Below are 13,477 nucleotides of genomic sequence, written 5' to 3'. Positions count from 1 at the left end.
AAACCGCACGTGTCAGACGGGATATTTATGTCGACTACAGTAAATGATCACGTGCCACCTAGTGGTCCCTACAACTAGGAAGAAATAACCAGGGCCCCACGAGGTACGTCCGCCAGATGGTTACTTATTGGGAGCCCGTGCAAGATAATTGGTGTTAGCTGTTTCATTCACGCCTAGGCCCCTCTGCCAAGATTTCCGTAGTCCGTTGCCCTCTCCCAATCCACTGGCCTCCGTGTCTGGTGACTCCGTGCGCAGTGGCTACTATCCATTTCCAGTAAAAAAAAAAACTAATATTTGATAATTACAGAAAATTTAAGGTCAAGTTTTAAATTTATACTTTTAATAATTATAAGTTTGAATTTTTTTAAAATTATTAAAATTTTATATGACTATTAATATTAAGAATTGTAAAATTAATTCAGATACACATGTGGATTTGGATACCCAAATTAATTAAAAAAACTAATATTTGTTATGATGATGAAAAGATGTTTTTTAATTTGATTTCTTAATTCAATTATTCTTAATAATATTTTAATATAAGATGCATATTTGAAATCCTTTCAAAAACAATAATCTCATTTAATTAATTTGTAAACTGAACTCTTCCAAAAAAATATACTTTTGGTCATAATCTAACTTCATTGTGATTTTTAGTTATAAGAAATTGAGTTCTCTTGGATTTGTTTTATTTTTGTAGACTAATTAAACTATAAAAATACACCTTGAGGATTGGAGGTTATGCCAATTTTCTCCCTAAACACTATTTTTTTTTTAATTGCTTTCCTATTTCGGTTTTTCTTTTTCATTTGTGCCTTTTTTTTTCATTACATTTAAATATTTTTTTAATTATTATACATGGAATATTCATTACATTTAAATATTTTTTTAATTATTCTACATGGCATATTATAATCTTGCTAAGGGTTTTTTAGATTGGTCACTTAAGCTTTTGGGTATCCTTGCAATATTCTCTTGACGTTTGTGAAGATTTTCAGTTATTTTATAAACCCTTGGGTACCCTAGATATGTGATATAAAAACAAGGATAAACTTCAAAATAAATAACCCTTTATTTATATACTTATATAGCTAGTCACAATTTCAATATCGCAAGGTAACTTTTTATATTTAAAATTTTAGAAATTCTCAATTAAAGACTTTCATCCATGTTAAGATATTTTGTCTATATTTCCCTTCAAATTATACTAGTCTTTTTTTCTAAGAAAAAAACAGTCATTTTGTAGAAAACTTAGTGTTTGTTGTAAAACACTTTAATAAAAAATATTAAATGAGAAATTAAAACGATTTAGTGATATTAAAATTGATATAAAAAATTAGTTTAGATGCAAAATTGATAATAACTTAACAATTTAACAGTATATTTGATGTTTGCCTTTTAAAAAGAATGTAGTTTGGGAAAGAAATTGAAAAATTTCCTAAATTCATGGAGATTTTTAGTTTATGCTACAGAAAGAAAGAAAGAAAAGATTTATGAAAAATATTCTTAATAAATTTTTTCTCATAAATATTCTTAATTAATTAATATGTGATAACACTGGATCATTGGGGAATTTATCAAAATAAACGGTTTGACTTGGTTATTTAATTTTGTTAGTTATATTAAAAAATAATATAAATTATATTTTAAATTAAAAAATATTAAATATGAAATCTAATTTCTATGGAACAGGGTTCGTACAGAGAATTTTGGGAAAACTAGAAAATAAAAAACAGTATCCTAATTAAATATATATATATATATATATATATATATATCTTGAGAGATAAGAAGCAAATTTAGAGTTTATTTTGAAGTGTGATAAGTATTATTTTTTAAGTATTTTTTATTTAAAAATATATTAAAATAATATTTTTTATTTTTAATATCATCCTATTAAAATGATAAAAAAAACTATTGATTTAAAATTAAAATATAAATTAAAAAATCCTCAAAGCATAGTTGAATCACGTTACCCAAACTGTGCTTATATGGCTTCATTCACTGGAAATCGTGTCTGAGTCCGATATAAATAAATATATAAAAAAACGATGATTTGATTGAAATCATGGCCATGTCAAGGGGGTTCCTTGAAAAGAAGTTCGAAAGACCAAGACATGAATCCGTGGGTCAGTCCCGAAAGACAAAATGAGGTTCTCCGAGGTGCCCTGGATTTGATGGCATGCATTTTCTCTCATCTTGGTTCAACCGCGGATGGGCTCCATCCATGACCTACCACATATTTAATCTTCGCTCAGGATCTTTTAATATCTGTTGCTGAAATTGCATGAGCATTGTCTAGATGTTGGTGGAAGCCACCCTTGCCTGTACCTTATTTTAACTTCGAACCACAATTCATGCAAAGTACTGTTGGAACCGATTCGGGAGACCAGAGACCGAAGACCTTTCTGCATCCCCATTCTTTTATCTTCAAAGCTAGCTCGGGGGTGATAAATATTGCGTGCATCGTAGCCATGTCTCGAGAGGGATGAACATGGAGCAAACCAGAAATGGAAATCATGTGATCTTGGCAAGGACTATGGAGGCAGATCCCTGCTGCTACTGTTCTCTTCAAGGCATGATGTGGGGTTTCTTTAGATACAGATTAGGATACTCTCAGGCATCCTTTTCAGTCCACCAATGATGTTGTTTCTTGTCTTATAAGATGATAGATAGATAGATAGACAAGTTACAACAGACATTGGAACACAAATATGAATTAATATTGTCTTGCACGTGAATTCTTTTAATTCTGGGTAATGCTCCTCATGTGTGATCAGCTCGCACTCTCAGACACCTTTTCTTTTTCTTTTTCTTCTTGATTTGTTTTCCTTTTCAGTTATGAGAAATGCTTAGCAAATTAATATATGTATATAGCCATGCGTTAGCCGAGGCTGGTGGATACTTACACATGGATATGATCTCTTCCTTCCATGCATCTTCACATTTTTATTTATTTTTCGTGTGTGTGTGTGTGTTCTTATTAATAGATATCCATGCCCTTAGCAAATATAATGCAAGTCTTTTAATTGAGATGATAACTATAGAATTTTAGAAATAATTAATACCTCACAATTTGTTATTCTTGATCATTTTCATATGAAGAATTATAGTCCCACTTTTATTAGTAATTAACACTACAACATTATTCTTGATGATTCTTGATGATTGTCATATGAGGAATTAATTAGACTTAAATAAAGAGAAACCTATCAATATGTCTTTACTAGATATTATATCATTTTTCAATCATATGATCTAAAAAAATCAATTAATTGTGATTTTTGGTTTATTTATATTCTCTAATATATTTCTTTTTTTTTCGATTACTTTTATTAAAATTAACAGTCACTTAGACAACATTTTAATGATTTCAATATAAATTACAAAAATACCTTTTTATAGTAACTATAAAATACCAAACAACTATACGTAGGTTCATGAATTCACGATTGGGTAGACTTGATTAAATATCAAAACTATCATGCGTGGAGCATGTAAATGCTATTTTTTTCACTTTAATTTTTTCTCTTGACTTAAAGAGATATTTTTGTTAAATCATATTAAAAATATAACATATTACACACATGATCGTTAATTTAAATAAAAATAATTGACAAATAGATATATTAAAGAATAATAATAACGTTTGAACTTTTTACATAAAAATATAGTATAATATATAAAAGGATGATTGATAAACAGTGTAATTATAATAGTGTACTGATAGTCTCTCCCCTAACTAAACTGTATATACTGAATGGGTTTTAGAAAAAAATAAATCTTTTAATTGCGTAGAAAAATATGATAGAATATTGTTTTAACATACAAAACAACAGAACTTTATTGAAGATACCTTTGTGTTGCATGAAGAAAAAATGAAAAGATATCCTTATCTTTATAAATATTGCATGGAATAGTAAATAGAGAAAATGGTTTAAATTAAAAAGAGGGGGAGATGATTTTATAGCAAGAAAATAATGTTGTATAGCATGCAAAATATTCTTTTGGAACAATTTAAATTTGGTGATATGTATATATATATATATATATATATATATATAGTCCAATTGACATCTACTCAAATATGAGTAAAAAAAATAAAAATTATAAATAATAAAAGAAAATTTAAGAGGTTTTGACTCATTAAAAACTAAACTAATCCATCTATATTTGTTTTGGATTCGATTACAATGAAGGTTTTGTTGGGTTTAAAATTCTTACAATTTTGTTTTATTATATAAGGAGGTGCTTTTGATGATGAGGCTGAGAAGAAAGCAATTAAATGGTGTTTATAGAATGTTAAAGGTTTCAAGATATGATTTATATTATTATTTAATATATTCTTTTAAGTGAAAGCTCTTTGGACTTGAAACTTGCACCAGTTTATATTAACTTGTGCTTAATTTTTATCAAATAAATAGTGATGGTGAGATTCAAACTCGTAACCGTTTGATTATCAAGACTTTGATACAATGTCTAATAATCATCTCAACCCAACAGTTTAAACTGTTAGGTGAGGTCCCAATATATTATTTATATTATTCTCTAATACAGTACATGTTAGTTTTTCTTAGATACAACTTGGTATGAAACAATAATTAATAGTGCAATTAGGGAGTGAACAATTCCAGAGCTCTCTGAAAAATATCGACATAATTTTTTTATTGATGATTCCGTCTATAATTAACATGAGGAACAATGTTAATATTTTACCAACGAAATTCCCGACAGATTGTACCGACAAAATTTATTTCGTTAGTAATTTTGTTGGTAAAAAATAACATGTCATTGTTTTTTTGCTCTGTTTAATTTTTTTTACTATTATTTCTTCGATATCTTCCGATGGATATATACCCTCGGTATATTTAAGAAAAGTTGAGTCAAATCTTAAACGAAAGAACCCCGCGCATAAGGGAACATTTGGTTTGAAGAAAGCAATTTGTTAGTGATGAGAACGGACATACACAACCTTTTTGAAAAGTCTAGCATACTTGGCATAAGAAATTTTTCCTCAAGAAAGGGTCTTTCAGTCAGGCTTATCTTCATATTTAAAGGAGTAAACAAGTTGGGTTAGAAAACTATATCACTTGTGGCCTCTATAATTATAAGATCTGATACAAGATAAGGGAGTATATGTCCGTTGGAAATTTATCGATGAAAATATTTTGTTGATATTTTTATTTGTATTTATTGATTTTTTGATAGTGAAATTTGTATTTTGTTTTTCAGTTGAGTGAGATCCATTACTTTATTACAAAATCATATAAATTTTAACAAAATAGCTAGCCTGTTTTTCAGTGAGTTTGCATTTTAAATTAGATGTGAAGAATATTTGTTTGGTTTGTAAGAAGTAAAGGAAATTGAATTTTTTTTTGAACTGTTGTGTTTTATTATATATATATATATATATATATATATATATATATGAATGAATTTATTATTTACTAACTAGGTTTTATTTATTTTTCACTTTGGTCATAAATGGCATATATAAAGATGTAAACAGGACATGATATTAAATGTAATATCACCAATACAATTAACTAATGGCTCTTAAAAAAGCATTCAATTGATAAATTTTAAAAAGCTTTGAACGTAAAAATAATAAAAATAAAATTATCATAGATAAATTGAAAATGTGATGCGTCTTTGATATGTCAACGCACATGTCAAGTTCAATTCAATAACTATATGCTAATGTATGAGCAATATAACTTGTAAAAATATTAAATATTAAATAAAAAATAAAACCATACACTCAAATAACAAAAAGAATTGATTAATCAATCCATCAATCCTTATATTTCATGTGAATTCTCTCATGTGCTCTTATAATAAGTTTTTGCTCTCATGTATATTTGTATATTTATTTTTTCTATAATATGTTCTTTTTTTTTCATTTTGAATAAAATTTGAATGTGATAGAAGTAACAATACTATTGCAATGAAGGTTTTGAAGAATCATGATGGAACTGGGTAAGATCATAATCAAAATAAAAATGTTTAATTCTTTTATTTAATTTTATTATTCTTCTACTAATAGATAATTGATTTGTACGATATAGGGTGTATGATTTTTTGTACAACACGCAAAAAAAAGCCAAAAATATATAAAAGAAAGAGAATTTTCAGGCTAGAAGAAATTGGCAGTTGGAAAGAAATTCAAATCATTGTTCGTCTCGGAAGCCGTGTAGGCGAAATATATTTATCACGTGATGTTCGTTCGTTTCATGCAACGATCACACTTTGTTGTGGAGAATTGAAACCGATGTGTTCACGGTTCCATTACCATGCACATTGATAGCTCATTTCGTTTGTCTTGCATGAAAAGTAAATGGTAAGATTCTTTTTTAATTACATCTATTTTTATTCTATTTTTAATAAATATATTTAACTAAAAATAATTTTTTTCATATAGGTTATGATTTCTAGACACGAACCAAACCCAATGAAGCTTTTTGTGAAAATGCATGTAATGCTTGATGACCTTTAAATAGGGTGTTATAGTGTGTTGATAGCCGACCTCAGTACTTTATGGAATGTTATTTTCAACTATTTTTTCTTAAATTATTAGTTTTTTGAATTTGCTAACTTTTTTTTCCATGACACATATAACACCCAGTTGAAGTAGAGATATAATAATTTTCCTTCAACCCATCTAAATCTTGGTTCAAATTTGTAGTTGGAGGCAACATGGTTTGGTGTATCCTGATAAAAATCGAGTGTATGGTCTTTCTAACACTACGGTTGAGGACTTGCAGACAACTCATGGTGTTTCAATTATTGGATGCCCGCAATTGATTCCAAGCACTCAAATTTCAGAGTTTGAGGTGATTTTAAACTAATGAATTTCAGCTCGGACAACCTATCTTGCTACTGATTATAAACAATTCAATGCTGAAATGGATGAACTCCGCTGATTGGTAATAGAGATAATATCACAAATGAGTATTATATATGCTCCCTTTTATTGACCTATAGTCCAAGTAAAGACCTGCCTCCTCCTCCAACACCTTTATTCAAGATTAATTATATCTGTACTTATAAATTTTTAATTTTTTAATAAATATTTAAATTTTATATTAATTTGAACTTATAAATTTTTAAATTTTTAATAAATATTTGAATTTTATATTAATTTAATTATATTTTTATTCATGTTTAATAGTTTTTTTAGAAAAATATTTTGAAATTATTAACGATGGACTTCGTTTGTCGGTATATTCAAGAGAGTTGAAAAGAAATTATTGTAATTGTCATTACCAACAATAGAATAACAGACGGTTTGTTTGACAGTTATATGTCAAATTCACTGACGGACAAAAAAATCACTGATGAAATAACATATGGTTTTTATATCGGTGATATGTTATATTTAGCGATGAAAATATCAATGAAACGAAATAAGTAAACTTTTTTTTTTCACACTTTGTCCGTCAATAAATCTAGCTATATAATTATTATCGACGGACTCGCCAACATACCATAAATCACCAATGAGAGTTTTTTTGATAAATTATTTTTGTTTGTGAGCTCGTTGGTAACTTTTATGCCGATGGAATGTGAGTATAAATATCGATAGAGAACTCCGTCAATAAATCTAAACATTTTGGTAATGTAGAGGTAATATGTTGAAATAAAAGTGGAGAGAAGAATGAAATAAAATGTAAGAGAGGGAGAAAAAAGGAAAATAAGTTGAAGTTGGAAAGAGATTGAGTTAGAGTGAGAGAGGTATATGAGGAAAAATGTGTTTGAGTGAGGGATGGAGAAAAAAAGAATAATCGGAGGGAGTAAGATGGAAGAAGAATGAGAAAATATGTTAATGAAAGAGACAGATAAATATAAATATATTTAAATAAGAGGGGGAAAACTGCAATGTAAATTTGAAAAAAAAGAGATGAAAGTTGAATTTTTTAAAATTTAAGGTGTTTATGATATATCTATAACCTCAAATTCGAGCATAAATCTATCATGTATGAAAAAAAAAATACTACATAATTGTGTGATCTTGTAATTTCTGACAGCAAAGATTAATTACTAAATTAAAAAAAAATTATGACCAAATATAATTTAATCACAAAATAAAGAGTTGTTTTTAGTGAAGTATCATCCCTCAATCCATCTACTATTTATCGTAGTTAAATATCTCATCTAGTTTACATGAACTCATTAATTAATTATAGTTGAAGCATCAAAACAAGCCTCAATCTGTCTTAAAGGATGATTTTAGCACCAAATCATAATACTTTGTTTATTTCCCTCAACTTCACAAGCTCGTATAAAAGAAAAAATACAATTATATGGTGCTAGAATTATTCATTGTGGCAAAAAACGATAAAATCAAATGGATTGGGACTCCATTGATAATGGGAGATTGAGATTTTTTTTCTTCTGAATCAGGAAGAAAGAAAGAAAGATTTAACTCAAGGGTCGTGAGTTAGCAAATCAAGCCCATTAATTGATTATTGTGTTTAAAACCTGAGCAGGTGGGAGAGGACCGTTATTAAACTCAGCGCTCGAAGGTTCTGAGGTTAAATAAGCATGATTAAAGAGCAAATTTACAGGCTCCTGAGATTAATTACCCATGGTTAAAAGCAACTAGTTTGATTCCATGATTAAAGGCCATCCAAGACATCCACTAGTTCCTCCCTTTTTAACTGTCATTTCTGGATTTTGGTAATAGAGCTTGCACCTTTTTCAAATTCAAAACACTGTGCATGAGGGAGGTCCCCGATGAAGATGGCAAGTACAAAACCAGTCATAGAAAGCAGAATCTCTAAATCTCCATGTGCATCTATAATTATGTCTTGTTCATGTTTTATTATGTATGGATTTGCCACTCTATTATTGCGCTCTTGAATGATTATCGTGATCCATGCCATGCCAAGTCCGAGTTATAAGACGGTTTTCTCGACATGGTCTTGCCCCCATTTTTTAAAAATGCTGGAGCATCTCATCCACGATGGGACGAGAAAAAGATAAATAAATCTATACTATCCAGTGGTTTTTATTTAGTAATATATTTTTATTTAAAAAATATTAATTCTATATTTTTATAATTTTAATATGCCTTATCTCAATAATAAAAATAGAAAATAGGTTTTCTTCCTAAATTGGAAATATCAGTTGCTGCTCTCATAGAAATTAAGTTTTTCTTTGATTATTAGGATTTGAACCACTAATTAAATTTTAAGAAATAAATCTTTATCCGGAAAAAATAAATCATCTCCTCCCATTCAATAAAGAATTGGATCTTTACCCGTTTTGCAATGGATGATCTCCACTAAGTTGCACAAACAATATATATATATATATAGCTTTTCAAGAAATACATGTGCCGTGTTTTAAATTACATTTGTAGTGCACAATAATCGAAGTTTTTACCAGATAAAACTCGGCCAGATAAATTATTTTTGAAAGTTGGATTTCAATAAATCTTATATTAATTAATCTTTTTATATAAAAAAAGTATAGTTTATATTTATTTTTTAGATTAATTCATTAAACTTGTAACCAGAATGTTAACATTGAATCAAGAACTGTAGGATTAGATCTTGCGATTATTAGGACAGGACAAAACTATTCAATAATGACAACTAATATAGAGGAAACAACCAAACACCAAACACTTATTTTTAATATATAGATCCATCGCTTTTCTTGTTTCATGCTAGCTATACACGTCATGGGCTTCGGTTTCTTCCAATAATTTATTGTCCGACTATGCCAACTCAAGAACAAGGATTTATGACCACCGCCGCCGTACCTTCCACCCTCCTCACGAGTCTCATCGGATTTTTCCGTCTTGGCCTTTTATTTTTGTCTCTATTCTTTCCGGGTTTTTTCTTTTTTCTCCCCCTCCATGTAATAGAATACATACAATTTACAATTGTACCTGCGGGAGATGAATGAAGAAATAAGTTTTTTTTTTTTTAATTAACTTGGATATTTGGACCAGTTTACACGTACCACGACTAATTTTATGAGCTTGAAAATTAACGACTATGTAAGTTTTCAGTGACCATCATATAAATAATTAAAAACTCAAACCTGAAACCACATAATAAATAAACTCCTTAATCCCAAATACTTACTACTTAACCACCATCTATAAAAGTTATTCTTCTATTCTTCTACAAAGTTCAAAGTTCAATAAGTGTTCAAGTTCATTGTGAAGGTAGCATTCTTTTTATTTAATTTTTCTTTTTGCTTCCAGAGACATGGTGTTATTTGGTGTTGTAGTTAAATTGTATTTTTTAAAAATTATTTTTTTAGTTTTAAATTATTTTTAATATTTTTTATTGTTTTTTATGTACTAATATTAAAAATAAATTATTTTATAAAACTATTTTAATTTATTTCTAACAAAAACTTTAAAAAATCATATTTGCTGCATTGACTTCTTAACAGGCAGTAATTTTAATTTGGTAGGCTTCATTGAATGATTCAGGAGATGCATTTGTATTTACTGGAAAGGACACAAATCTTAAACCGCTTAATAAGAAATAATATCTTCATACATCATTGATGTTATTCAGAACGTTGAACGGTAAGAGCCATCGCATTAAAACATATATATATATATATATATATATATATATATATATATATATATATAAGTTAGGGTTAAAATTTAAAGATTCAAAACTATAACTTTCAATATTTCATGTAATGGTGTCCAGCAAAATCTTAGCCCAGAATGAGCTTAAGCGTGACATACAACCCAACCACCGCATTAATGTACATTGATATAGAAGGTAGGTTTTCGAAGATAGGTTCTTTAGAATAATAAGAAGACGATGAACAAAGACATCATCCGGATAAATATAGACATGCTTTCCTGATATAAAAATATAAAAATTCACTGTAAAATTATTCAAAAACATTATTTTATACTTTTATTTTTACATCTCCAACTCAATCCTCGTTATTTTTATTTTATCTCGGGAAATAAACAAGCTCTATATTTGCTCCAAATTTTCTGATAGCTGCACATCTTAATTATTCAATTAATAGTTGCTCCAACTATGGTGCTAGCTGCTTCTCATCACATTAAAATCCAAAAAGAAAAAAGAAAAAAATTCCATGATAGCATTTCCAGTTCACCAAGTCTGTTCACATCCAAAAGAGTATTCGTCCAGCCTTTTCTTTCCAAAATAATGCTAAATCTCTTTGTTAAATTAGTAGCGATCCAATGTCTCCAATCCCCATTTCACCATCTTTATACACCCAACAAAAAATCTCTATCCTTCACCCAACACAAGGACCCACCTTTATTGCACACAAAAAAACTTCTCTTTATATCACCACACACAAGAATCGCATCTTTTCTTCAACATGATCAACGGCTTCAAATTCAAATTTGGACAGTGATTATTCGAGGTAGGCAACATTAAAGTAAGGGTAGTTTGGGGACAGGACAGTCAAGATATGAGCGCCAAGTAAGCACGATTCCAAGCTGGCAATGGCTCCAATTAGGATGGACATGGGCATGCATGCGCATGGAAGCATCCCTTTATAAAGCCCCTTGCTTCTGTTCCCGTTCTCTTCATCTTCCTTCCAAGGCGTGCAAATTTCCCACTTTTTTCCTCTCTCAGTCAAGCGTGACATCTTGTGCTCATTAGTCATTAACCTCCTCCTCCCCCCTAGGAACACCACCAGTCCTTACTCTCCTCCCTCAAGTTTCCAAAACCCAGGAGTTTGTTGGAGAGAAAAAACACTTAATTTTGCTCCAATAATGCTCATTTCTTTTTGATGTACTGGTTGTTCTTTCTTTCATGACTCTCCACTTGTATTCCCTGTCGGTATTGCAGCTTTTGAGTCTCTATCAATACCCTAACAAAAGTGAAACATTTTCTCTACTCCTTGTCTCTCTTCGATAGACTCATCTTCAACGTAGAAAACATGTATAGGCGGGAGAAAACAATGAGAGAGGAAAGATACAGGCATGGCATCAAGAACCCATCTTTCTCTTCATCACTTCTTGATGAAATCTATCGTTCTATTGATGATGGTGAACCAAAACGTGAAGAGTTGAAGTTCTACAGAGAAACAATGCCAAAGAAACAAAACAAAATTGGCAGGAACATTGGAGGAGAAGCAGGGATGTCAACTCTTCAACGTGCTTGTTTGATCGAGAAATGGATGGAGCAGAAGGTCACCCAAAAGGCCGTCACTCAACAGAGGCGGCAAAACTCAACAGAACTTGAGAGAAAAGCACAGCTTGATCATGATCTTGACCAAGATGTCCTGTTTTTTAGCTCCACTTCAACCTCTTCAGATTCTAGCTTTGGTGGGTTCTCATCTTCTGACACAGAATCTATGTACGGTGCAAGATCAAGGGCCTCTTCTTTCAATCCACCAAGACCTAAGCCAGTCAGGACAAGCCAGTCGACTCGGTCAGGAAAAACAGAGAAAACAGAGAGGACTCTGTTCCATGAACAGAGGGAACTGCGTATATTTGATGATTATCACTACTGCTCTGCTTCAGAACAGACACCAAGGCTTGAGGACAACATAATCAAGTCCAAGTCAAGAGCCTTAAGGATTTACAGCAATCTAAAGAAGGTGAAACAGCCAATTTCACCAGGTGGGAAGCTGGCGAATTTCCTCAATTCCCTCTTCACCACAGGGAACTCTAAGAAATCAAAGAATTCATCTTCCATAGGAAACTTTGATGAAGAAAGGAAACTTAACTCAGGACAAGCATCGACCTGCTCTTCTGCTTCATCGTTTTCAAGATCATGCTTGAGCAAGCATTCGCCATCGACCAGGGAAAAATTACGCAATGGGGTTAAAAGGAGTGTTAGATTTTACCCTGTGAGTGTAATTGTTGGTGAAGATTGCAGGCCAGTCGGCCACAAATCATTATATGAAGAGGAAGAATCAAGTCTCATGTCTGTTTCTCTGCCAACGGCATGGAAAATAGGGAAATCACCATCAAGAAAAACTGATGATGAGCTGAAGTATCAAGTAATGGAGAAGAGTAGGAGAGTTGAGGAGGTGGCTGGAGAGTTCTTGAAGGATCACCGTCAAAATCAGAAGAAAAATGATGTTATTATGATTGATGTTTGCGGAAAATATAATGATCGCTATCACGATGAGGATGAGGATGACGATGCTGCAAGCTATTCGAGTTCGGATTTATTCGAGCTTGATCACCTTGCGGTAATTGGAAACGATCGTAGGTATTGTGAAGAACTTCCCGTGTACGAAACTACTCATCTTGATACTAATCGTGCCATTGCTCATGGCTTGATAGTGTAGTTTCTAATTACTATTATATGTAAATTTCTTTCCTTTTTGTTGGTTAGTTTTTTTTTTTTTTGTTCATAATGGGTCAAGCTGAAGATCCATTTTTGAGGTTATTGGAAATCATAGGAATGGTGAAGGGTGATGGTAAATTAAAATATAGTTAATTTGTTAATGGTTGATGCCATCTCCAATGGCATAATTTAGTGGCTCTACTTAGAAC

At 30.5% G+C, this 13,477-nt stretch overlaps 1 protein-coding gene across 1 annotated transcript; it reads left to right on the top strand.

The window, feature by feature from the left end:
* The first annotated feature begins 11,418 nt into the window (after positions 1-11,418).
* On the top strand, positions 11,419-13,477 carry LOC105122141 (uncharacterized). Its single transcript, XM_011021071.1, has one exon. The coding sequence runs from the start codon at positions 11,908-11,910 to the stop codon at positions 13,267-13,269; it is 1,362 nt and encodes a 453-aa protein (XP_011019373.1). The 5' UTR covers positions 11,419-11,907; the 3' UTR covers positions 13,270-13,477.

The sequence above is a fragment of the Populus euphratica genome, unplaced genomic scaffold (assembly GCF_000495115.2).
Source record: "Populus euphratica unplaced genomic scaffold, PopEup_1.0 scaffold19.1, whole genome shotgun sequence".
In the NCBI taxonomy this organism is placed as follows: Eukaryota; Viridiplantae; Streptophyta; class Magnoliopsida; order Malpighiales; family Salicaceae; genus Populus; species Populus euphratica.
This window is presented reverse-complemented; position numbering and strand designations above follow the sequence as displayed.